This window comes from Taudactylus pleione, unplaced genomic scaffold (assembly GCF_031769625.1).
Source record: "Taudactylus pleione unplaced genomic scaffold, aTauple2 ptg001263l, whole genome shotgun sequence".
Lineage (NCBI taxonomy): Eukaryota > Metazoa > Chordata > Amphibia > Anura > Myobatrachidae > Taudactylus > Taudactylus pleione.
In genome coordinates, this window is record NW_028285663.1 from 67,089 (window position 1) to 93,623 (window position 26,535).

A 26,535-nucleotide genomic window follows, 5' to 3' on the forward strand; every position below is an offset into this window, starting at 1 on the left:
GGGGCCGGCCCCAGACGGTAGGCGTTCCCATGGGAACGCCTCCGTCTTGCCAGCCACGCCCCCGGTACGCCCACCAAAGGGAGCGTGCTGTCACTCACCATCGACAGCACGCCCCCTTTGTAGCAAGACCCATAGAGAGGGCTAGCCTGTCGCTATCCTGGTCTCTCGAATGCGCACGATGGAGCCAGGTCCGTCTTGCGCATGCGCACTGGGATAACATTGACTTGCTTCCGAGCGCTCAGCATCTGTGTGGTGACATAAATATTGTGGTTATTAATTAAATATCATGTGGTGACATAAATATCGATAGGGTGACACATATATCAGTCTGCAGACATATATTGGTGGTGTGAAAGAAACATCATCCCTGTTGAGACGTACAGTGCATAGAGACGGGCGTCCCGCTACCTTTTATTACACACTGTCTTGGAGCTACATATAGTTGAGTAGTCCGAGCCCTCCCAGCCAGGTCTCCCGGGGTCACCATCTTCTTATCAGTGCTGTGTCTCCTGCAGATTATGAGCCCTCCCAGCCAGGTCTCCCGGGGTCACCATCTTCTTATCAGTGCTGTGTCTCCTGCAGATTATGAGCCTCCCAGCCAGGTCTCCCGGGATCACCATCTTATCAGTGCTGTGTCTCCTGCAGATTATGAGCCCTCCCAGTCAGGTCTCCCGGGGTCACCATCTTCTTATCAGTGCTGTGTCTCCTGCAGATTATGAGCCCTCCCAGCCAGGTCTCCCAGGGTCACCATCTTCTTATCAGTGCTGTGTCTCCTGCAGATTATGAGCCCTCCCAGCCAGGTCTCCCGGGGTCACCATGTTATCAGTGCTGTGTCTCCTGCAGATTATGTGACCTCCCAACCAGGTCTCCCGGGGTCACCATCTTATCAGTGCTGTGTCTCCTGCAGATTATGAGCCCTCCCAGCCAGGTCTCCCGGGATCACCATTTTATCAGTGCTGTGTCTCCTGCAGATTATGAGCCTCCCAGACAGGTCTCCCGGGGTCACCATCTTCTTATCAGTGCTGTGTCTCCTGCAGATTATGAGCCCTCCCAGCCAGGTCTCCCGAGGGTCACCATCTTATCAGTGCTGTGTCTTCTGCAGATTATGTGACCTCCCAGCCAGGTCTCCCGGGGGTCACCATGTTATCAGTGCTGTGTCTCCTGCAGATTATGAGCCCTCCCAGCCAGGTCTCCCGGGGTCACCATTTTATCAGTGCTGTGTCTCCTGCAGATTATGAGCCCTCCCAGCCAGGTCTCCCAGGGTCACCATTTTATCAGTGCTGTGTCTCCTGCAGATTATGAGCCCTCCCAGCCAGGTCTCCCGGGGTCACCATCTTCTTATCAGTGCTGTGTCTCCTGCAGATTATGAGCCCTCCCAGCTAGGTCTCCCGGGGTCACCATCTTATCAGTGCTGTGTCTCCTGCAGGTATCCCGGGGTCACCATCTTCTTATCAGTGTTGTGTCTCCTGCAGATTATGTGACCTCCCAGCCAGGTCTCCCGGGGTCACCATCTTCTTATCAGTGCTGTGTCTCCTGCAGATTATGTGACCTCCCAGCCAGGTCTCCCGGGGTCACCATTTTATCAGTGTTGTGTCTCCTGCAGATTATGAGCCCTCCCAGCCAGGTCTCCCGGGGTCACCATTTTATCAGTGCTGTGTCTCCTGCAGATTATGTGACCTCCCAGCCAGGTCTCCCGGGGTCACCATCTTATCAGTGCTGTGTCTCCTGCAGATTATGTGACCTCCCAGCCAGTTCTCCCGGGGTCACAATCTTATCAGTGCTGTGTCTCCTGCAGATTATGAGCCCTCCCAGCCAGGTCTCCCGGGGTCACCATCTTCTTATCAATGCTGTCTCCTGCAGATTGAGCCCTCCCAGCCAGGTCTCCCGGGGTCACCATCTTCATATCAGTGTTGTGTCTCCTGCAGATTATGAGCCCTCCCACCCAGGTCTCCCTGTGCTCACCATCTTCTTATCAATGCTGTCTCCTGCAGATTATGAGCCCTCCCAGCCAGGTCTCCCAGGGGGTCACCATCTTCTTTTCTACTTCAGGGTCCATAGGGGGTCCACAGGGTTGACCTTGGGGTATAGCTGGATCTGGATCCACGGGCACCACGCAGTTAAAGCTTTGCTGCTCCCAGGATGCACTTGGGTCTGTCCTCCTCTATACCCTGCCCCCGAGCCACAGGCACCTCAGTTTTAGTTGGTGCCCGGCCGGAGTCGGGTCACCCTGGCGCGGTGGGGCTGCATAAGCAGCCCCTAAGCTTTCTTTTTGAAGAAGATTTTATTGTTTTATGTTTTACTCTTCAGAGCGGCAGCATCAGATTGTCCGTCTGGGCGTCCACGCTGCCGCTCCTACAGCCCCGCTGGCGCTGCGACGCCAGTACTGATCCGGGGATCGCAGCGGGACCCCGGAGTCAGTGCTAGCGTGGCTCCGGGACCTCCCACAGACTGCTGCCGGACACAAGGGGCCAGGTAAGCCACGTGCAGCGCTTCGCACTGCGCGCGGGGGAAGTTATGCAGTCTTCATGCCGCCGGTCTCTGGGGACAGACCGGCAGCGCTAGTAGCGGCGGCGGGCTTCCCCCTCTGTGGAATACCCCGCGTGTCCGCTGGACCACCAGGGTGTTAGGCCGGCAGGGACACGGCGTCCCTGGGGTTCCATTACTAGCAGGGGAGGCAGCCTTCCCTGCTTGAGCGGCTCCTCCCCTCAGCCCTTCTCTCAAGCGTGCTGGCGTCGCTGGGCTGTGCTCTTTGGCGCCCATCTTCCCAGGCAGCAACGCAGAGCTCCCAGGCGGCATCCAGTGGACCAGTCCCCCTGTGTACCTCTCCCCCTGCAAAGGACAGTGTTCGCAGCGCTATAGCCCTCCCAGACACTGAATCTGGGAGGGTGATTGTAGCTGAAGGTGCAGTGAGTATAACTTCTCTGCATGGTATGTGACTATTGCTAGAGCTGCTGTCTGTGCTTATTTCTACTTACTGTCAGCTTATACCTATACCTTTCCTTCTCCTACGGCCCGCAGGTGCGTGGGGGAGGGGTGTTCTTTCTGTGTAACCTCACTTATATAGATCTACGTATTTGTGAGGTCCGTCACATACTGCGGTGTGCTCCTCAGTACCATATTGTGGGCTGTTTGGGTTGCATACTTGGGAGTGCGTGGGTGTTATACGCCTTACCTCGTTTCGGTGAGACACGTTTATTGCAAATAGTTTGTGTCATGTCTGATGAGGGGAATGAGCGTTCCGAGGCTCCTGTGTTGTTTTCCTGCCGTCGCTGTTCGGCAGGGGTTGACGGGGCGGATTTGTCTCAGGACGGTCTGTGCGGGCGGTGCCAGCTGGTGCCTGGTCCCTCTAAACCTCCGGTGGCGCAGGATCCTCCGTGGTCGATGTTTACGCAAGTGCTGGCGTCGATCGCGGACCGGCTTGCGGTCCCGACTGCGGCCCCTTCTAGGACGTTGCCCCAGCCTACCATCCCCCGTTCCCCAGGTGTGACGCGTCTGGTGCAGTCTCCTCCCGGGTCTCAGACTGTGAGTCCTTATGCGGATTTGCCTGTATTTGTGCAATCTCCCACGGTGCCGCAGCAGTCTATGGTGCCGTTTCAGGGGTATCCTCAAACGGTGCCCCCTCCCTGGGTGGATATCCTCTTCAGCTCTGTTCAGAGCCTGGCGGCTTCGTCATCGGCCTTTCAATCTATGTTGCACAGTGATTTGCCCCCACGGGCGTCCTAGCGACCCGTTCCGGATTCACTGGCGGCTCAGTTTACGGACACGGACGTGTCTTCGGATGACGGGGAGATCCATGAAGACTCTGACTCCGATGCCGGGGCCCAGGAGGTGGAGGCTAAGTCCTCCATTAATGTGCCGGCATTGGTTAGGGCGGTGCGGGCCATCCTTCATATTGAGGAGGATGCGCCGGCTCCCAGGTCAAAGTACCCTAACTTTAAAAAGGCCAAGGTAACTTCGACGGTTTTTTCCTCTGTCTGACCAGTTAACGGATCATATGGCAGAGGCCTGGCAGTTGCCCAGCAAGAGATTCCAACCGCAGAAACGGTTGGCTTCAAACTATCCGTTTCCTGAGGCTCATTGCAGGAAGTGAGAAACTCCGCCTGCGGTGGATTCCCACGTTACCCGCTTAATTAAAAGCGCTACGCTGCCTTTGCCGTCTATCTCCTTTCTGAAAGATCCCACGGACAGGAAAGTGGAGACTTGTTTAAAGTCCATCTACTCTCTCTCGGGGGCGGTGGCCCGTCCGTCCATGGCCATCTCTTGGGTGGCTAAGGCCATCGAGAGCTGGGCCAACGCTTTGGAGGATACCTTTCCGGAAGATGCTCCGGAGATCCAGAGAGCGTTGATAGGACAAATGAGGGATGCGGCTTCCTACATTGGGGAAGCTTCGTTAGATGCAAACCTGCTGACCTCTCGGGTGTCGGCTGCAGCTGTGTCGGCGAGTCGGTCCTTGTGGCTGAGGTCTTCGAGAGCTGACGCGGATTCCAAAAAGGGCCTGGAGGCCTTACCTTTTAATGGGGAGTTGCTTTTTGGTCCAGACTTGGACAAAATTGTGGATACGCTGGCTAAGTCTAAGTCAGCCTTCCTCCCTTCGGCTTCTGCACCTACCAAGGTACAGAGCTCTGCCTTTCAGTCCTTTCGGGTTCAGGGCAAGGCAAAAGGTCAGTCCTTCCCGAGGCAGTCGGCGACCAAGGCCGCTTCTAAGCCCAAGAAGCAGGCCTGGAGTGCCAGGCGCCCTTCTTCCAAGCAGGAGGATAAACCCTCTGCCTGATGGGGCGGGCCTCCATCTGGGGGACCCCAGAGTGGGAGGCCGACTTCTTCTGTTTGCCCAGTGCTGGCACGATACCACCACGGATGCCTGGGTTCGAGAAGTGGTCTCCCAGGGGTACGCCCTGTCTTTTCGGCACAGACCGCCCCGCCAGTTTTTCTGCACGAGTCCCTCTCAGGATATGACCAAGACCTTACAGATTCAGGTAGCTATAGAGTCCTTGCTGAAAGCAGGGGTCATTGTTCCCATTCCTCAATTACAACGAGGGACCGGGTACTATTCTTCTCTGTTTCTGGTACAGAAACCCAATGGTTCTCATCGCCCTATCCTCAACTTGAAGTCTCTGAACAAATTCCTCAGAGTTCCCAAGTTCAGGATGGAAACGTTACGTTCCATCATTCTGGCGATGGAACCTGGGGATTACATGGTGTCCCTGGATATCCATGACGCCTACCTCCATGTTCCCATAGCACCTTCGCACCAGCAGTATCTGAGGTTCGCTATCCTTCAACACCACTATCAGTTCCGGGCGCTACCCTTTGGTCTCTCCACGGCACCGAGGGTGTTCACGAAGATTATGGCGGTCATGGCCGCACATCTTCGGAACCAGAATGTACGACTGCTGCCGTATCTGGACGACCACCTGTTGCTGGCGAGCTCCCCGGAGGTACTGCTTCAACATCTCCACCTGACGATCGCTTGCCTGCAAGCGCACGGGTGGCTGATAAATTGGAAAAAGTCCTCCCTGATTCCATCACAGCGGATGGTTTATTTGGGAGCCCTGCTGGATTCTCGTCAGCAAAGGATCTTCCTGACCCCGGAGAAGGTCTCCTCCCTGCAGCTGCGGATACACAGTTGCCTGAGCAGTTGCCGCCTGTCGGTCCATTCAGCTATGAGAGTTCTGGGCTCCATGGTGTCGACATTCGACATGGTGGAATTTGCCCAGTTACATTCCTGGCCCCTGCAGGGGCTGATTCTATCGGAATGGAACGGGTTACCTCACCGGATCCGCTCTCAGTTACTGGTGTTGTCCCCGGAGGTTCGGCAGTCTTTGGCTTGGTGGCTTCAGACAGCTCATCTGGTCGAGGGGCGCCCCTTTTGGATCCCGGACTGGGTCCTGCTCACGACGGATGCCAGTCTTTGGGGTTGGGGGGCAATGACCGGCTCGTTGTCACTTCAGGGTCGTTGGTCTGCGGAAGAAGCTCTTCTTCCCATCAACATTCTGGAACTGCGGCCAGTATATAGGGCCCTGCAGTCGTCCGGTCCCGTTCTTTATGGATGTGCGGTTCAGGTGCAGTCCGACAACGCCACCACGGTGGCATATATCAACCACCAAGGAGGAACTCTCAGTCGGACAGCGATGTCGGAGGTGTCTCGCATTCTTGCTTGGGCGGAGTGTCACATTCCAGCGATCTCGGCAGTCTTCATTCCCAGAGTCCGCAATTGGGAGGCGGACTTCCTCAGCCGTCACGACGTGCATCCCGGGGAATGGTCGCTTCACCCAGAGGTGTTTCAGCTACTCGTGGACAGATGGGGGCTGCCGGAGCTGGATTTGATGGCCTCCCGTCACAATCACAAGTTGCCCGTTTAAGGGTCAAGGACAAGCGACGCAGGTGCCAGTCTGGTAGACGCGCTGTCGGTGAAATGGACGTTTCACCTGGCGTATCTGTTTCCTCCAATATCCCTACTTCCTCGGGTTCTGCGGAAATTCAAGCAGGACGGCAGCACGCTCGTGCTGGTAGCTCCGGCGTGGCCCAGACGTCCTTGGTACGCCGATCTGAGGTGCCTCTCCATCAACGCTCTGTACCTTCTCCCTCAGCGTCGGGACCTGTTGTCTCAGGGGCCCTGCCTTTACCCGGATCTGGGTCGGCTGTCTTTGACGGCGTGGCTCTTGAGACAGCCGTCTTGAGGTCTAGGGGTTTCTCCAGTTCGGTCATTGGTACCATGCTTAGGGCACGCAAGCCTGCTTCCACACGGATTTACCACAGGGTGTGGCGCACTTATTTTCAGTGGTGTGAATCCAGAAACTATGACCCTCAGGTGTTCCGGGTTTCCAGAATCTTGGAGTTCCTTCAATCGGGTTTGGACCTCGGCTTACGCCTGGCCTCTCTGAAGGTTCATGTGTCTGCTTTGTCCGTGTGGTTTCAGCGCCGGCTTGCTACACTACCGGATGTTCACACCTTTTTCCAGGGTGTTCTCAGGATCCCTTCGTGCCTCCTGTGGCTCCTTGGGACTTGGCGGTGGTGCTACGGGTCTTGCAGGGTCCTACTTTTGAGCCTCTTGAGTCGGTGGACCTCAACTGGCTGACGTTCAAGACCGTTTTTCTCCTGGCGATTGCTTCTGCCAGGAGGGTGTCCGAGTTGGGGGCACTTTCCTGTCGCCCCCCTTTTTTGATTTTTCACCAGGACAGAGCGGTGCTCCGCACTCGTCCTGAATTTTTACCCAAAGTGGTCTTAAAGTTCCACATTAATCAGGAGCTTGTCGTGCCAGCTTTTAAGTCACCTGATCTTTCAGCTGGTGAGGCTTCCTTAGATGTAGTCCGGGCACTTAGAATCTACGTGGACCGGACTGCTTCGGTTAGGAAGTCTGATTCATTGTTTGTCCTCTTCGGTTTTCACAAGAGGGGTTGGCCTGCCAACAAGCAAACGTTAGCCCGTTGGCTTCGTTCAGTTATTTGTGAGGCTTATGCACAGGAGGGTTTACCTGTGCCAGCCTCTGTTAAGGCTCATTCCACTCGTTCTGTGGGTCCCTCTTGGGCTGCTAGACGTGGCGCCTCCACTGTTCAGCTCTGTAAGGTGGCCACTAGGTCTTCAATTCAAACGTTTTTGAGGTTCTATGCGTTTGACACCTTCGCCTCTCAGGATGCATCCTTCGGGCGCCGGGTGCTCCTTTCAGCACAGGAGCGTCCCCGCCCTTAGTTGAACTGCTTTGGGACATCCCCAAGGTCAACCCTGTGGACCCCCTATGGACCCTGAAGTAGAAAACAGGAGATATGGTAAGAACTTACCTTTGTTATCTCTGTTTCTACGAAGTCCATAGGGTCCACAGGGCGCCCGCCCTGACGCACCTGGCTTCATATGGGCTGTGTGGCTGGTCACCGGTTTTCCGTCTCCCATTTCTGTGAGTATGGTTTCTTGTGTGTTCCAGTCTTCCTTCTCTCTGTTTAGTCTCCTCCTCCGGCCTTGGCTGCTTACCAACTGAGGTGCCTGTGGCTCGGGGGCGGGGTATAGAGGAGGACGGACCCAAGTGCATCCTGGGAGCAGCAAAGCTTTAACTGCGTGGTGCCCGTGGATCCAGATCCAGCTATACCCCAAGGTCAACCCTGTGGACCCTATGGACTTCGTAGAAACAGAGATAACAAAGGTAAGTTCTTACCATATCTCCTGCAGATTATGAGCCCTCCCAGCCAGGTCTCCCGGGGGTCACCATCTTCTTATCAGTGCTGTATCTCCTGCAGATTATGAGCCCTCCCAGCCAGGTCTCCCGGGGTCACCATCTTCTTATCAGTGCTGTGTCTCCTGCAGATTATGAGCCCTCCCAGCCAGGTCTCCAGGGGTCACCATCTTCTTATCAGTGCTGTGTCTCCTGCAGATTATGAGCCCTCCCAGCCAGGTCTCCAGGGGTCACCATCTTATCAGTGCTGTGTCTCCTGCAGATTATGAGCCCTCCCAGCCAGGTCTCCCGGGGTCACCATCTTCTTATCAGTGCTGTGTCTCCTGCAGATTATGAGCCTCCCAGCCAGGTCTCCCGGGGTCACCATCTTCTTATCAGTGCTGTGTCTCCTGCAGATTATGAGCCTCCCAGCCAGGTCTCCCGGGGTCACCATCTTCTTATCAGTGCTGTGTCTCCTGCAGATTGAGCCCTCCCAGCCAGGTCTCCAGGGGTCACCATCTTCTTATCAGTGCTGTGTCTCCTGCAGATTATGAGCCTCCCAGCCAGGTCTCCCGGGGTCACCATCTTATCAGTGCTGTGTCTCCTGCAGATTATGAGCCCTCCCAGCCAGGTCTCCCGGGGTCACCATATTATCAGTGCTGTGTCTCCTGCAGATTATGAGCCTTCCCAGCCAGGTCTCCCGGGGGTCACCATCTTCTTATCAGTGCTGTGTCTCCTGCAGATTATGAGCCTCCCAGCCAGGTCTCCCGGGGTCACCATCTTCTTATCAGTGCTGTGTCTCCTGCAGATTATGAGCCTCCCAGCCAGGTCTCCCGGGGTCACCATTTTATCAGTGCTGTATCTCCTGCAGATTATGAGCCTCCCAGCCAGGTCTCCCGGGGTCACCATTTTATCAGTGCTGTGTCTCCTGCAGATTATGTGACCTCCCAGCCAGGTCTCCCGGGGTCACCATCTTCTTATCAGTGCTGTGTCTCCTGCAGATTATGAAACTCCAGGAAAAGCTGAATAAGTTGCAGGAAGAGAAGCACCAGCTGTTCCTACAGCTAAAGAAGGTTCTCCATGAGGAGGAAAAGCGTCGCCGGAAGGAGCAGAGGTGATCTCGGGGGGGGGGGGGGGGGGAGGAAGACTAGTGCGCAGGGAAATGGGCAAAGTCCACATTGTCGGCTTTTAGAAAGCAATGGGGTGAATGCAGGGTGATAACCACAATAGGCCAGCCAGATATACTTATACAGTATGGGCTAAGAGACGTACGTGGGAGGAGAAGCAAATCCTGGAGGGGGAGCAGTGGATTTGGGTGCGTTGGTTAGTACAAGGGAGGGGAGCAGGGGATTTGGGTGGGCTGGTTAGCATAGGGGACGTGGGGGGGGTGCAGCAGGGGATTTGGGTGGGTTGGTTAGTCAGGAGACGTGGAGGGGGGGCAGGGGATGTTGGTGGGTTGGTTAGCACGGGAGGGGGAGCAGGGTATGTGGGTGGGTTGGTTAGTACAGGGGACGTGGAGGGGAAGCAGGGGATTTGGGTGGGTTGGTTAGTAGAGGGGACATGGGAGCGGAGCAGGGGATTTCGGTGGGTTGCTTAGTACAGGGGACCTGCAGGGGGTGCAGGGGATTTGGGTGTGTTGGTTAGTACAGGGGAGGGGGGTGCAGGGGATTTGGGTGGGTTGGTTAGTACAGGAGACGTGGAGGGGGAGCAGGGGATTTTGGTGGGTGGGTTGGTTAGCACAGGGGAGGGGGAGCAGGGGATTTGGGTGGGTTGGTTAGTGCAGGGGAGGGGGGAGCCAGGGGATTTGGGTGGGTTGGTTAGCATGGGGACGTGGGGGGGAGCAGGGGATTTGGGTGGGTTGGTTACTACAGAGGACGTGGAGGGGATTTGGGTGGGTTGGTTAGTACAGGGGAGGGGGAGCAAGGGATGTGGGTGGGTTGGTTAGCATGGGGACGTGGGGGGGGGAGCAGGGGATTTGGTTGGGTTGGTTAGTACAGGGGACGTGGAGGGGGATCTTGGGTGGTTTGGTTAGTACAGGGGACATGGAGGGGATTTGGGTGGATTGGTTAGTACAGGGGAGGGGGAGCATGGGATCTGGGTGGGTTGGTTAGTACAGGGGAGGGGGAGCATGGGATCTGGGTGGGTTGGTTAGTACAGGGGACATGGAGGGGATTTGGGTGGGTGGGTTGGTTAGCACGGGTGAGGGGGAGCAGGGGATTTGGGTGGGCTGGTTAGTAAAGAGGACGTGGGGTGAGAGCAGGGGATTTGGGTGGGTTGATTAGTACAGCGGACATGGAGGGGATTTGGGTGGGTTGGTTAGTACAGGGGAGGGGGAGCAGGGGATTTGGGTGGGTTGGTTAGTACAGAGGACATGGGGTGGGAGCAGGGGATCTGGGTGGGTTGGTTAGTACAGGGGAGGGGGAGCAGGGTATCTGGGTGGGTTGGTTAGTACAGGGGAGGGGGAGCAGGGGATTTGGGTGGGTTGGTTAGTACAGCGGAGGGGGAGCAGGGGATTTGGGTGGGTTGGTTAGTACAGAGGACGTGGGGTGGGAGCAGGGGTTCTGGGTGGGTTGGTTAGTACAGGGGACATGGAGGGGTTTTGGGTGGGTTGGTTAGTACAGGGGAGGGGGAGCAGGGGATTTGGGTGGGTTGGTTAGTACAGAGGACGTGGGGTGGGAGCAAGGGATCTGGGTGGGTTGGTTAGTACAGGGGACGTGGAGGGGATTTGGGTGGATTGGTTAGCACAGATGAGGGGGAGCAGGGGATCTGGGTGGGTTGGTTAGTACAGGGGAGGGGGAACAGGGGATCTGGGTGGGTTGGTTAGTACAGGGGAGGGGGAACAGGGGATCTGGGTGGGTTGTTTAGTACAGGGGAGGGGGAGCAGGGGATCTGGGTGAGTTGGTTAGTACAGGGGAAGGGGAGCAGGGGATTTGGGTGGGTTGGTTAGTACAGAGGACGTGGGGTGGGAGCAGGGGATCTGGGTGGGTTGGTTAGTACAGGGGAGGGGGAGCAGGGGATCTGGGTGGGTTGTTTAGTACGGGTGAGGGGGAGCAGGGGATCTGGGTGAGTTGGTTAGTACAGGGGAAGGGGAGCAGGGGATTTGGGTGGGTTGGTTAGTACAGAGGACGTGGGGTGGGAGCAGGGGATCTGGGTGGGTTGGTTAGTACAGGGGACATGGAGGGGATTTGGGTGGGTTGGTTAGTACAGGGGAGGGGGAGCAGGGGATTTGGGTGGGTGGGTTGGTTAGTACAGAGGACGTGGGGTGGGAGCAGGGGATCTGGGTGGGTTGGTTAGTACAGGGGACGTGGAAGGGATTTGGGTGGATTGGTTAGCACAGATGAGGGGGAGCAGGGGATCTGGGTGGGTTGGTTAGTACAGGGGAAGGGGAGCAGGGCATTTGGGTGGGTTGGTTATTACAGAGGACGTGGGGTGGGAGCAGGGTATCTGGGTGGGTTGGTTAGTACAGGGGAGGGGGAGCAGGGGATCTGGGTGAGTTGGTTAGTACAGGGGACATGGAGGGGATTTGGGTGGGTTGGTTAGTACAGGGGAGGGGCAGCAGGGGATTTGGGTGGGTTGGTTAGTACAGAGGACGTGGGGTGGGAGCAGGGGATCTGGGTGGGTTGGTTAGTAAAGGGGACATGGAGGGATTTGGGTGGGTTGGTTAGTACAGGGGAGGGGGAGCAGGGGATTTGGGTGGGTTGGTTAGCATGGGGACGTGGGGGGGGAGCAGGGGATTTGGATTGGTTGGTTAGTACAGGGAACGTGGAGGGGGATCTGGGTGGGTTGGTTAGTACAGAGGATGTGGAGGGGGAGCAGGGGATCTGGGTGCGTTGGTTAGTACAGGGGGCATGGAGGGGATTTGGGTGGGTTGGTTAGTACAGGGGAGGGGGAGCAGGGGATCTGGGTGGGTTGGTTAGTACAGGGGAGGGGGAGCTGGGTATTTGGGTGGGTTGGTTAGCACAGGGGACATGGGGGGGAGTAGGGGATTTGGGTGGGTTGGTTAGTACAGAGGATGTGGAGGGGGAGCAGGGGATCTGGGTGGGTTGGTTAGTACAGGGGGCATGGAGGGGATTTGGGTGGGTTGGTTAGTACAGGGGAGGGGGAGCAGGGGATCTGGGTGGGTTGGTTAGTACAGGGGAGGGGGAGCTGGGTATTTGGGTGGGTTGGTTAGCACAGGGGACATGGGGGGGAGTAGGGGATTTGGGTGGGTTGGTTAGTACAGGGGAGGTGGAGCAGGGGATTTGGGTGGGTTGGTTATCATGGGGACGTGGGGGGGGAGCAGGGGATCTGGGTGGGTTGGTTAGCATGGGGACGTGGGGGGGGGTGAGCAGGGGATTTGGGTGGGTTGGTTAGTACAGGGGACGTGGAGGGGGATCTGGGTGGGTTGGTTAGCACAGGGGAGGGGAAGCAGGGGATCTGGGTGGGTTGGTTAGTACAGGGGGAGCAGCGTGTGGCGCTGGGCATTACCCTAGGATAGCAGGAGTTGGCGTTATTTGCCGTCTCGGTAATGCCGTCTTTGCCTCTCAGTGACCTCACCACTCTGACGTCGGCCGCTTACCAGCAGGGGATGGTGATGCATACGGGGACCCACCTCATTAACATGCAAGGTAAGCGGCTCTCACTCCTCAGCACCCTGTTAATATTGCTCAGGGATGGAAACCCCCAAACCCGTCTCTCGCTGTGTAATAAGGACCCTGCTCTGGTCAGAAATTATCCTGAATTTCTCTGCTCTTTACTCCAGGGAGCCCCGGAGGACATTCCCGACACAGCTCTCTAATGGCAGATCGGGCCAAGCAGATGTTCGGCCCTCCGGTTATAACGGTAAGTCATACACTGACGTCGCGTCTGTCTCTATCCATTCTCCTCCTCATTCACCGGTACCTCTCTCCTCAGGGCCGTCATTACACATCACAGCCGTCCTTCAGCCCAACGGCAGCCGAGCATGGGCAGTACCAATCCAGCCAGCCCGGTCACAGCCCTTATACCGTCAGCCAATCACAACACAGCTTTGGGGCAGGCCAGGCCGGACCTGTGAACTATACCGGGAGCCAGCCAATCAGAGGTCGGTTTCCTATGGTCTATGGGTTTGGGTATTGTGGTTTATTCTCTCTCGGCTATACATTTTGCTCTGCTCTATAGGTCCTTCCGCTTTCCCAAGCATGCAGTATCTGTCTCATCAGCAACCGGGATACACCGTGCACAGCCATTACACAGGGGCTCACGCAGGTATGGACCTTCTCCCATGTATGCACCTATTCCCATACCCCCTGCCGCCTTCTACTTCATCTAACCCCAATGTGTCTCTCCGCTTCATCTAACTCCAATGTGTGTCTCCACTTCATCTAACCCCAATGTGTGTCTCCACTTCATCTAACCCCAATGTGTGTCTCCACTTCATCTAACCCCAATGTGTCTCTCCACGGCATCTAACCCCAATGTGTCTCTCCACGGCATCTAACCACAATGTGTCTCTCCACGGCATCTAACCCCAATGTGTCTCTCCACTTCATCTAAGCCCCAATGTGTCTCTCCACTTCATCTAAGCCCCAATGTGTCTCTCCACTTCATCTAAGCCCCAATGTGTCTCTCCACTTCATCTAACCCCAATGTGTCTCTCCACTTCATCTAACCCCAATGTGTCTCTCCACTTCATCTAACCCCAATGTGTCTCTCCACTTCATCTAACCCCAATGTGTCTCTCCACTTCATCTAACCCCAATGTGTCTCTCCACTTCATCTAACCCCAATGTGTCTCTCCACTTCATCTAACCCCAATGTGTCTCTCCACTTCATCTAACCCCAATGTGTCTCTCCACTACAGGGTTCATGACTCCAAGCAGTGGAATCCCGCTCCAAAAGCAACTCGAGCACGCCAATCAGCAATCTGGGTTCACCGATTCTGTGAGTACCCCCACATCTGTTCTCTCTGAGTCTGTGACTACCCCCCCATCTGTTCTCTCTGTGTCTGTGACTACCCCCACATCTGTTCTCTCTGAGTCTGTGACTACCCCCACATCTGTTCTCTCTGAGTCTGTGACTACCCCCGCATCTGTTCTCTCTGTGTCTGTGACTACCCCCACATCTGTTCTCTCTGTGTCTGTGACTACCCCCCCATCTGTTCTCTCTGTGTCTGTGACTACCCCCGTATCTGTTCTCTCTGAGTCTGTGACTACCCCCGTATCTGTTCTCTCTGAGTCTGTGACTACCCCCACATCTGTTCTGAGTCTGTGACTACCCCCACATCTGTTCTGAGTCTGTGACTACCCCCACATCTGTTCTGAGTCTGTGACTACCCCCACATCTGTTCTGAGTCTGTGACTACCCCCACATCTGTTCTGAGTCTGTGACTACCCCCACATCTGTTCTGAGTCTGTGACTACCCCCACATCTGTTCTGAGTCTGTGACTACCCCCACATCTGTTCTGAGTCTGTGACTACCCCCACATCTGTTCTGAGTCTGTGACTACCCCCACATCTGTTCTGAGTCTGTGACTACCCCCACATCTGTTCTGAGTCTGTGACTACCCCCACATCTGTTCTGAGTCTGTGACTACCCCCACATCTGTTCTGAGTCTGTGACTACCCCCACATCTGTTCTGAGTCTGTGACTACCCCCACATCTGTTCTGAGTCTGTGACTACCCCCACATCTGTTCTGAGTCTGTGACTACCCCCACATCTGTTCTGAGTCTGTGACTACCCCCACATCTGTTCTGAGTCTGTGACTACCCCCACATCTGTTCTGAGTCTGTGACTACCCCCACATCTGTTCTGAGTCTGTGACTACCCCCACATCTGTTCTGAGTCTGTGACTACCCCCACATCTGTTCTGAGTCTGTGACTACCCCCACATCTGTTCTGAGTCTGTGACTACCCCCACATCTGTTCTGAGTCTGTGACTACCCCCACATCTGTTCTGAGTCTGTGACTACCCCCACATCTGTTCTGAGTCTGTGACTACCCCCACATCTGTTCTGAGTCTGTGACTACCCCCACATCTGTTCTGAGTCTGTGACTACCCCCACATCTGTTCTGAGTCTGTGACTACCCCCACATCTGTTCTGAGTCTGTGACTACCCCCACATCTGTTCTGAGTCTGTGACTACCCCCACATCTGTTCTGAGTCTGTGACTACCCCCACATCTGTTCTGAGTCTGTGACTACCCCCACATCTGTTCTGAGTCTGTGACTACCCCCACATCTGTTCTGAGTCTGTGACTACCCCCACATCTGTTCTGAGTCTGTGACTACCCCCACATCTGTTCTGAGTCTGTGACTACCCCCACATCTGTTCTGAGTCTGTGACTACCCCCACATCTGTTCTCTCTGAGTCTGTGACTACCCCCACATCTGTTCTCTCTGAGTCTGTGACTACCCCCACATCTGTTCTCTCTGAGTCTGTGACTACCCCCGTATCTGTTCTCTCTGAGTCTGTGACTACCCCCACATCTGTTCTCTCTGAGTCTGTGACTACCCCCACATCTGTTCTCTGTGTCTGTGACTACCCCCACACCTGTTCTGAGTCTGTGACTACCCCCACACCTGTTCTGAGTCTGTGACTACCCCCACACCTGTTCTCTCTGAGTCTGTGACTAGCCCCCCACCTGTTCTCTCTGAGTCTGTGACTACCCCCACATGAGTTCTGTGAGTTCACCTGCATTTGTCTTGTCCCACCCCCAAGTACACCTCATCCTCCCCTCCCCAAGCCTGTAAGTAGCTGTATTTTTCCTGAGCTGTCTCCCTCCTCTGACATTTTCTCATAGTGGTTATACTGACCATAGGCGGTGTGATGTCAGAGTCTACACCGGGATGGGAGACCCGAGGGAGGTTCTGCTGATGAATTTAGGGGGCAGGGCGAGTGATGGCTAAATATTGAGATCCTGTCACTATTGCTGGAAGAATACCTTTATACATAGCACTCATGTTACATCAAAGCATTCCGGATACTTTCTATAGTCCCCCAGCCTATTACATCACTGTTACACTCCCAAGCTTTACAGCACAGTCATCATCCTTTCTATAGTCCCCCAGCCTATTACATCACTGTTACACTCCCAAGCTTTACAGTACAGTCATCATTCTTTCTATAGTCCCCCAGCCTATTACATCACTGTTACACTCCCAAGCTTTACAGCACAGTCATCATTCTTTCTATAGTCCCCCAGCCTATTACATCACTGTTACACTCCCAAGCTTTACAGTGCTAACATACTGCCGTTGAACCTCTATACACCCCTGCCTATACCTTCTGATATCCTGCCTATAAACCTCTAAGGATGACGCTATTTTGCGTACGCAGTTATACAGTAAATAAAGACTCCAGACCTAGAACCTGTGGTTCCAAAGCACAAAGTATTATTCAAGTAAAAGTACAATCAGTTACACGCTAGTTATAAGTACAATTTAGCGCAAAGGAATTATACAGACCCAAGTACAGTTATACATACGCAGCGCTCTGGACCAGATGTAGGCATCAGCAATAAACCCCTCGTCAATCAGCATTCAGCGCGAAGACTAGAAACCCAGGGTCAGAGCACACATATTTATACCCCTCCAGAAATAGACAACACAATAGAGAAGTTTGTTGCTAATACCATTGGTCCTAAAGGAGAGGGCATATGTTACAAGGCATCTAACAGGTTAGTTCAAATAGACACAGTCCAGCCTCTAACAACTGGGGGTCTCGGGTTTCCCGCCTCATGCAAATCCTAACAGTCATATAATGTACATTTTGTTGCTTGAAGTCTCTGCGGTCCATAAGTTGAGAATGCTTGTTGCGATCTCTACATCGATGTTACCGGAATACTGTTGAGAGAGTACGCATCAGTACAATACCAAACATGGCTTACTTATCATGTATAAAACCTTAGTTACAAAATAATCTTTATTTCATAGCAATTATAGTAAATGCAGTGATCGCGGTGAGCGACAAAATTTGTGGGTCCCAGGGACCCACCACTTTAAAAAAATGGGCTCCTACCTGACCATTTCTGGGTCCCATCATAATTTATACTTTAGAGCTCCCCATATGCCTCAGATTTCCACACATGCCCCTAAAATGCAGATCTGATACCCCCAACAGCATCAGATATCCCCACAAGCCTCTTAAATGCATGTTTTAATGCCTCCATGGTCTTTCAGGTAATATGACTTTCCCCCTGTGCAGTGCCCCCAGGAGAAGTCCCCCTGTGCAGTGCCCCCAGGAGAAGTCCCCCTGTGCAGTGCCCCCAGGAGAAGTCCCCCTGTGCAGTGCCCCCAGGAGAAGTCCCCCTGTGCAGTGCCCCCAGGAGAAGTCCCCCTGTGCAGTGCCCCCAGGAGAAGTCCCCCTGTGCAGTGCCCCCAGGAGAAGTCCCCCTGTGCAGTGCCCCCAGGAGAAGTCCCCCTGTGCAGTGCCCCCAGGAGAAGTCCCCCTGTGCAGTGCCCCCAGGAGAAGTCCCCCTGTGCAGTGCCCCCAGGAGAGGTCCCCCTGTGCAGTGCCCCCAGGAGAGGTCCCCCTGTGCAGTGCCCCCAGGAGAGGTCCCCCTGTGCTGTGCCCCCAGGAGAGGTCCTCCTGCGCAGTTCAATGAAGGTATCTGCCCCCCTAATAGGTGTGAGTGACCTGGGCATTAGGCCAAGCCACTAAAGGGCAAATACGTGGGCCCTCTAGTGACCTGGGCCTAATGCCCAAGTCACACACCTCTTTGGGGGGCATATACCTTCAATTGGGCCTAATGCTCCCTATGTTGCCCGGGCCTTGTGCCCGCCTAGAGACCCACAGGCATATTGCCTGAATTCATCCCACGGGCCTGGTGCCCGACAACCCTGGTGGTCTAGGAAGGAGTGAAAAAAGACCGGTGGCCTAAGGCCGCCTACCGGTACGGTGGAAGAGGCTGCGGGGGGGAGCTTCGTTAGCTTTTTTGCTTTCCTCCCCCGCAGTCCTCTTTGGTCCTCAGCTTCAGTCTTCTGCCGCTGGCCCGTCCTGGCCAGCGGCACCGCCTCTTCCTTCTTGATCGCGCCGTCTTCTGGCCTCTTGCGCGGCCGCCGGAACTGTTGCCACGCTGCTCTTCGGGAGGTCTTCACTCCTCCCCTCCGCCGACGGACTGATCGTGTTCACGCTCGGCAGCGTCTAGTCTAAGACGCCGCGAGTGGGCGGGGCAATGACGCGGCGAGCCGCGATTGGCTCGTCACGTCTGCCTCCTATTGGCTGCTGGACCGCGAGCTTGAGCCAAAGCTCGCGGCCAGTGCCAAACCACTGCCGCCGCTACTTGGCTTCCGGGCAGCAAGCTCCGCTCAGCTCGCGCCCGGAGCAATGCTTCACCCGCCGCCACTGGTGGAAGGGACCAGGCGGTCCCTTCCACCAGGTACCCACCTCGGTGGCTTACCCGGCGCTGGGAACAAACACTGTTCCAGCGCCGGGCACGGACGCTGTGCCAGTGCTGGGATCAGACACTTGATCCCAGCACGGCTTTCTACAGCAGCAGCCAATGAGAGTCTATCTGACTCTCATTGGCTGCTCTAACAGACAACGTTGTGTCTGTTACTGCAGGGGGACGCGCTGTGCTGCAGCCAGCTGTCAGGGATTGACCACAGCGCAGCGCATCCCCGGGGACTATAAAAAAGTGGGTCCCCAGTCCCCGATATGGGGTAAAATACGCGCTATAGCGCGTATTTGCGAACACTGAAATGTGCATACTTGAATCTTATACCTTAAAGCTTATGGAACCTTGTATGTGAATATGTAATGTGTGAGTATGTGGGGTTTGATATAAGGACGCTAGTTAACTTGGGGCAGATGCGTGTGCATGAAGCTAATATTCGGCGTTTTCATACAGGATCTTATGTATTCGCTAATATGTGACTAGTTAACTGCGCAATTGTGCGTATCAATGTGTGTATGAGAAATGGTGTAAGATGCAATCGCATGATGCTAATAGTAATATCGCCACATGTACTAAAGTGTGAGTTTATTAAAAATGACGCTTGGGCGGCCATTTGCAAAAGGGCGTCTTGCGATTTCATTTCCAAGATGGCGTCTTGCGGCCAGTTGCAAGATGGCGTCGCTGCGATACAATTTTAAACTGATCTTGTCTCAGCCAATAATCCAGCTTCGACAGTCCACCCTTTGATAGCGAACAACATGCTATCACAATCTGATTTTAAAAAAATAATCTTTCTACTTCAGGGTCCATAGGGGGTCCACAGGGTTGACCTTGGGGTATAGCTGGATCTGGATCCATGGGCACCACGCAGTTAAAGCTTTAGCTGCTCCCAGGATGCACTTGGGTCCATCCTCCTCTATACCCCGCCCCCGAGCCACAGCACCTCAGTTTGAGTTGGTGCCCGGCCTTTTTATTTAGGAAAAAATAAAAAAAAAAGCCTGTTAGATTTTTTAAACAGAGGCTCTCTAGTGTGGCAGCGACGGGCTGTCTATGCAGACGCCCACGCTGCCGCTCTCCTTCCCTGCTGGCGCCGCGACGCCAGTACTGCACTGTGGGTCGCGGCGGGGGGGCCAGAGTCCGTACTAGCCGGACTCTAGGTACCTCCCTGGACTGCTGCCGAAGTCGCCGGGGATAAGGTAAGCCGCGAGTCGCCGATTAGCGGCGGCTCGCGGGTATTGCCTGCAAATGCAGTCCTTTGCCCCCGGTCCTAGGGGACAGACCGGGGGCTGCTAGCGGTGGCGGCGGGCTCCCCCTCTGAGGAGGAATACCCCGTGGGACCACTAGACCACCAGGGATATATTGGCAAGCGGGAAGCCGGCAAGCCCTGGGGTTAATAGACTAGCCAGGGGAGGAAGCCTTCCCTGTCTTGCGGCTCCTCCCCTCAGCTCAGCGCGCCTTTCAGCACGCAGTCTGGCGTCGCTGAGCTGCAGACTCTTCGGCCACTCCTCCTCTGAGGTCTCTGGTGGCCATTTTCTCTGTGGCAAAGCAGATCTCAGGGAGCACGCGGACCGGTCCCCCTGTGTACCTCTCCCCCAATTTAAGGACAGCGTACACAGCACTATAGCCCTCCCAGACACTGAATCTGGGAGGATGATTGTAGTGAAAGGTGCAGTGAGTATATCTTCCTGCATGGTATGTGACTATTACTAGTGCTGCCTGTCTGCTAATTTCTACTTACTGTCAGCCTATACCTATCCCTTTCCTTCTCCTACAAGCCCTACAGGTGTGCGGGGGAAGGGTGTTTCTACTGACCTCACATATATAGATCACGTATTTGTGAGGTCCTTCACATACAGTTGTGTGCTACACAGTACCATATTGTGGGCTGTTGTTCAGCACACCGGTGAGGGCGTTTACTTCTGCCCTGTTGCCAGATATATATTTTTTTGTCTATATAATATATTCTGTCATGTCAGACGAGGAGGTTGAGCGCTCAGTGGCTCCGGTGTTGGCCTCCTGCGGACGCTGTTCTGCAGGAGTGGATAGGGAGGATTTGTCACAGGATGGCCTGTGTAGTCGGTGCCAGGTGGCTCCTGGCCCATCCAGACCTTCTCTGACGCAGGAACCACTGTGGGCGATGTTTTCTCAAGTGCTGGTGTCTATTGTGGACTGTCTGTCGGTCCCGACTGCTCTCCCTACTAGGGCGTTACCCCAGCCGACCATCCCCCATTCCCCGGGTGTCCCGCAGTTATTGCGGAGTCCTCCTGGATCTCAGTCTGTGAGTCCATATACAAGGTTGCCTATGTATATACAGGCTTCCCCTGTGCCGCAGCAGCCTGTGGTACCTTTTCAGGCCCCTATGGCGACTCCTCCACCCTGGGTGGATGTGCTCTCCAACTCCGTGCAAAATTTGGCGGCTGCATCCTCGGCTTTTCAGTCAATGTTGCAGACTGACATGCCTTCTAGGGTTTCAAAGCGCCCACTCATGGCGCGGGCGGCTCAGGTATTGGACTCAGAGGGTTCCTCAGATGATGGGGAGGTCCCTGATGACACTGACTCGGACGCCTCGGTCCAGGAAATGGATACCAAGTCGTCCATTAATGTGCGAGCACTGGTTAGGGCGGTGCGAGCCATTCTTCTTATAGAGGATGAGGCACCGGCTCCTAAGTCGAAGTATCCTAGTTTCAAAAAAACTAAGGTGGCTTCTGCGGTGTTTCCCCTGTCGGATCAGTTGACGGATCATATGGCGGTAGCTTGGCAGGCGCCCAGTAAGAGATTCCTTCCTCAGAAGCGATTGGCTTCTAATTATCCCTTCCCTGAGGCACATTGTAAAAAAATGGGAAACTCCACCGGCGGTGGATTCCCATGACACCCGTTTATCTCGGGGTGCTACCTTACCATTACCGTCTATATCCTCGCTGAAGGATCCCACGGACAGGAAAGTTGAGACTTGCTTAAAGTCTATTTACTCCCTCTCCGGGGCGGTGGCCCGACCGTCCATGGCCATCTCCTGGGTGGCCAAGGCCATTGAGGGGTGGACCAATGCATTGGAAGATACCTTCCCGGACGACGCTCCGGATGTCCAGAGGGCGTTGTTGGGACAGATGAGGGACGCTGCTTCTTACATTGGGGAAGCCTCTTTAGATGCTAGTCTGCTGACTTCGCGGGTATCGGCTGCAGCGGTGTCTGCCCGCCGATCCTTATGGTTGCAGTCCTGGAGAGTGGACTCTGATTCAAAGAAAGGCCTGGAGGCCTTACCTTTCAATGGGGAATTACTATTTGGTCCTGACTTGGACAAAATAGTGGATACCCTGGCTAAATCCAAGTCGGCTTTCCTCCCTTCGGCGGCACTGCCTGCTAAGGTTCGGAGTTCGGCTTTTCGTTCCTTTCGGGTTCAGGGTAAGGCAAAAGGTCAGTCCTTCCCGAGACAGTCGGCGAGTAAGACTGGCTCTAAACCCAAGAAGCAAGCCTGGAGTGCTCGCCGCCCTTCTTCCAAGCAGGAAGATAAACCTGCGGCCTGATGGGACGGGCCTCCCTCTGGGGGACCTCAGAGTGGGAGGCCGACTTCTATTTGCCCAGTGCTGGCACAATACCACCACGGATGCCTGGGTTTGAGAAGTGGTCTCCCAGGGGTACGCCCTGTCTTTTCGGCACAGACCACCCCACCAGTTTTTCTGCACGAGTCCTTCTCAGGACAAGACCAAGGCGTTACAGATTCAGGAGGCTATAGAGTCCTTGCTGAAAGCAGGGGTCATTGTTCCCGTTCCTCAATCACAACGAGGGACGGGGTATTATTTGTCTCTGTTTCTGGTGCAGAAACCCAATGGTTCTCATCGCCCTATACTCAACTTGAAGTCTCTGAACAAATTCCTCAGAGTTCCCAAGTTCAGGATGGAAACGTTACGTTCCATCATTCTGGCGATGGAACCGGGGGATTACATGGTGTCCCTGGATATCCAGGACGCCTGCCTCCATGTTCCGATAGCACCTCCGCACCAGCAGTATCTGAGGTTCGCTATCCTTCAACATCACTATCAGTTCCGGGCGTTACCCTTTGGTCTCTCCACGGCACCGAGGGTGTTCACGAAGATTATGGCGGTCATGGCCGCACATCTTCGGAAAACCAGAATGTACGGCTGCTGCCGTAACTGAGCGACCTCCTGTTGTTGGCGAGCTCCCCGGAGGTACTGCTTCAACATCTCCACCTGACGATCGCTTGCCTGCAAGCACACGGGTGGTTGATAAATTGGAAAAAGTCCTCCCTGATTCCATCACAGCGGATGGTTCATTTGGGAGCCCTGCTGGATTCGCGTCAGCAAAGGATCTTCCTGACTCCGGAGAAGGTCGCCTCCCTACAGCTGCGGATACGCAGTTGCTGCCTGTCGGTCCATTCGGCTATGAGAGTTCTGGGGTCCATGGTGTCGACATTCGACATGGTGGAATTTGCTCAGTTCCATTCCCGGCCCCTGCAGGGGCTGATTCTATCAGAATGGAACGGGTTACCTCACCGGATCCGCTCTCAGGTGCTGTTGTTGTCTCCGGAGGTTCGGCAATCTTTGGCTTGGTGGCTTCAGACAGCTCATCTGGTCGAGGGGCGCCCCTTTTGGATCCCGGACTGGGTCCTGCTCACGACGGATGCCAGTCTCCGGGGTTGGGGGGCAGTGACCGGCTCATTGTCTCTCCAGGGTCGTTGGTCTGCGGAAGAAGCACTTCTCCCCATCAACATCCTGGAACTGCGGGCAGTATACAGGGCCCTGCAGTCGTCCGGTCCCGCTCTTCACGGAAGGGCGGTACAGGTGCAGTCCGACAACGCCACCACGGTGGCGTATATCAACCACCAAGGCGGAACTCGCAGTCGGGCAGCGATGTCGGAGGTGTCTCGCACCCTGACATCGGCGGAGTGTCACATTCCAGCGATCTCAGCGGTCTTCATCCCCGGAGTCCTCAATTGGGAAGCGGACTTCCTCAGCCGTTACGACGTGCATCCCGGGGAATGGTCGCTTCACCCAGAGGTGTTTCAGCTACTCGTGGACAGGTGGGGACTGCCGGAGCTGGACTTGATGGACTCACAATCACAAGTTGCCCGTTTACGGGTCAAGGACAAGAGACACAGGCGCAAGTCTGGTGGACGCGCTGTCGGTGAAATGGACGTTTCACCTGGCGTATCTGTTTCCTCCGATATCCCTACTTCCTCGGGTTCTGCAGAAATTCAAGCAGGACGGCGGCACGCTCGTGCTGGTGGCTCCGGCGTGGCCCAGACGTCCTTGGTACTCCGATCTCAGGAGCCTCTCCATCGACGCGCCGTACCTTCTTCCTCAGCGCCGGGACCTGTTGTCTCAAGGGCCCTGCCTTTACCCAGATCTGGGTCGGCTGTCTTTGACGGCGTGGCTCTTGAGACAGCCGTCTTGAGGTCTCGGGGCTTCTCCAGTTCGGTTATTGGTACCATGCTCAGGGCACGCAAGCCTGCTTCAGCACGGATTTATCACAGGGTGTGGCACACTTACTTTCAGTGGTGTGAGTCCAGACATTATGATCCTCAGGTATTCCCAGTTTCTAGGATCTTGGAATTTCTTCAATCAGGATTGGACCTCGGCTTACGCCTTGCATCTCTGAAGGTTCATGTGTCCGCCTTGTCCATGTGGTTTCAACAGCGGATTGCAATACTGCCGGATCTTCACACCTTTTTCCAGGGTGTTCTCAGGATCCAGCCTCCCTTTGTGTCTCCTGTGGCTCCTTGGGACTTGGCGGTGGTTCTACGGGTCCTGCAGGGTCCTCCGTTTGAGCCTCTTGAGTCGGTGGAGCTCAAGTGGCTAACATTTAATACTGTTTTTCTCCTGGCAATTACTTCGGCCAGGAGGGTGTCTGAATTGGGGGCGCTTTCCTGTCGCCCTCCTTTCCTGATTTTTCACCAGGACAGAGCGGTGCTCCGCACTCGTCCTGAGTTTTTGCCCAAAGTGGTCTCGAAGTTCCACATTAATCAGGAACTTGTTGTGCCAGCTTTTCAGTCCCCTGATCTTTCAGCTGGTGAGACTTCCTTAGATGTGGTCCGGGCGCTTAGAATCTATGTGGACCGGACGGCTTCGGTTAGGAAGTCCGATTCCTTGTTTATCCTCTTTGGTTTTCACAAGAGGGGTTGGCCTGCCAACAAACAAACGTTAGCCCGTTGGCTTTGTTCCGTTATTTGTGAGGCTTATGCACAGGAGGGTTTACCTGTGCCAGCCTCTGTTAAGGCTCATTCCACTCGTTCTGTGGGTCCTTCTTGGGCTGCTAGACGTGGCGCTTCTGCTGTTTAGCTGTGTAAGGCAGCCACTTGGTCTTCAATTCAAATGTTTTTGAGGTTCTATGCGTTTGACACCTTCGCCTCTCAGGATGCATCCTTTGGGCGCCGGGTGCTCCTTTCAGCACAGGAGCCTCCCCGCCCTTAGTTGAACTGCTTTGGGACATCCCCAAGGTCAACCCTGTGGACCCCCTATGGACCCTGAAGTAGAAAACAAGAGATATGGTAAGAACTTACATTTGTTATCTCTGTTTCTACGAAGTCCATACTGTCCACAGGGCGCCTGCCCTGACGCACCTGGCTTCAAATGGGCTGTGTGGCTGGTCACCGGTTTTCCGTCTCCCATTTCTGTGAGTATGGTTTCTTGTGTGTTCCAGTCTTCATTCTCTCTGTTTAGTCTCCTCCTCCGCCCTTGGCTGCTTACCAACTGAGGTGCTGTGGCTCGGGGGCGGGGTATAGAGGAGGACGGACCCAAGTGCATCCTGGGAGCAGCTAAAGCTTTAACTGTGTGGTGCCCATGGATCCAGATCCAGCTATACACCAAGGTCAACCCTATGGACTTCGTAGAAACAGAGATAACAAAGGTAAGTTCTTACCATATCTCTTGTTTTAGGCTTACATTTATATACTATTTAGTGTTATTATGGGATGGCACAAGGTGGTTCTTAATCCATCAGTAATGTCTCTCTGAGTGGGGACATAAAACTACTATTATACGCACACCGCGGATCTTGGAAGATCATGTGAAAGGTGTGGGGATACACAAGTCCTATGAAGGCAGTCTTGAAGGGGAAATTTGAGACTTTATCTGAGGTGTTTTAAAATAACATTTCAATAATACATTCTATACATGTCTCAATATAATACATTAAATGATGGTATTTCCTAGTTCAGGGTTGTAATGCAGTTCTGTATGTACCTCAGTATTCATACTGACCACCATCATAATTTCGTTCTTTCGTTTTACTCTATTTTTACATTTTCCACACTTCAACACAATAGAAACACATCGGACACATATGCCAATTATTATGATGACAATCAGTATAAGGATTAAGAATTTGCCTATGCTGGTGATCACTTCCTGGACCCATTCCCCTAGACCTGAGAACCATTTCACTGGGTTCAGCCATGAAACCCATCCTTCTATCTTCTCCCCTACTTCAGCCACTGATGCGTTATGGTTCTTACGAAATTCCCATTTTAGCTGCAGAATTTCGTCCATCTTTCGGTGTATCACCTCCTTGGGGTCGCTGGTATCATTGGTGACGTAGGTGCAACATTTTACTCCAAATTGGGTGGCCAAAGTTACGCAGTACCCTCCAGTAACAGCAGTTAAATAATTTAACACTAGTCTGTGTTGCACCAGTTCTTTCTTGTACGCTTGCAATTCTCTCCCTGTATACCTGAATGTGTCATCGTACATCTCGGTGATATTATCTATCAATTTAGCAAGTTCCTGAATATATCTAAAGTTTAATGTACCCCGAGCAATCCTGGTGGGATCCAATGCGACTAAAACTTGAAAGCCAGTTGTCTCACTTATTAACTGAGTGGCTTTATGCACGTTACCAGGTATCATATTTCATTTGCCTCTGTGTTCATATTGCATGTGAAGATATGGTGATGGTGTGTTTTTATGTATACCAAGCATTTCAACATGTGTGAGGGTCATAACTTCTGGGACTACTCTTCCCAGGTAACACAAACCTTCAGAACTCGAGGAGAGCCACTTATATGCTTTTCTTCCACATATAAAAT

The 26,535-nt window shown here is 54.3% G+C and overlaps 1 protein-coding gene across 1 annotated transcript in view; it reads left to right on the forward strand.

The window, feature by feature from the left end:
• GPS2 (G protein pathway suppressor 2) overlaps positions 1–26,535 on the forward strand; it is a 104,734-nt gene that overhangs the window by 52,468 nt on the left and 25,731 nt on the right. Inside the window, exons 2-7 of the mRNA XM_088462529.1 lie at positions 9,142–9,254; positions 12,668–12,747; positions 12,882–12,961; positions 13,034–13,202; positions 13,280–13,366; positions 13,962–14,041. Of these exons, the coding sequence (XP_088318655.1) occupies positions 9,142–9,254; positions 12,668–12,747; positions 12,882–12,961; positions 13,034–13,202; positions 13,280–13,366; positions 13,962–14,041 (609 nt within the window). The remainder of the gene's footprint in view (positions 1–9,141; positions 9,255–12,667; positions 12,748–12,881; positions 12,962–13,033; positions 13,203–13,279; positions 13,367–13,961; positions 14,042–26,535) is intronic.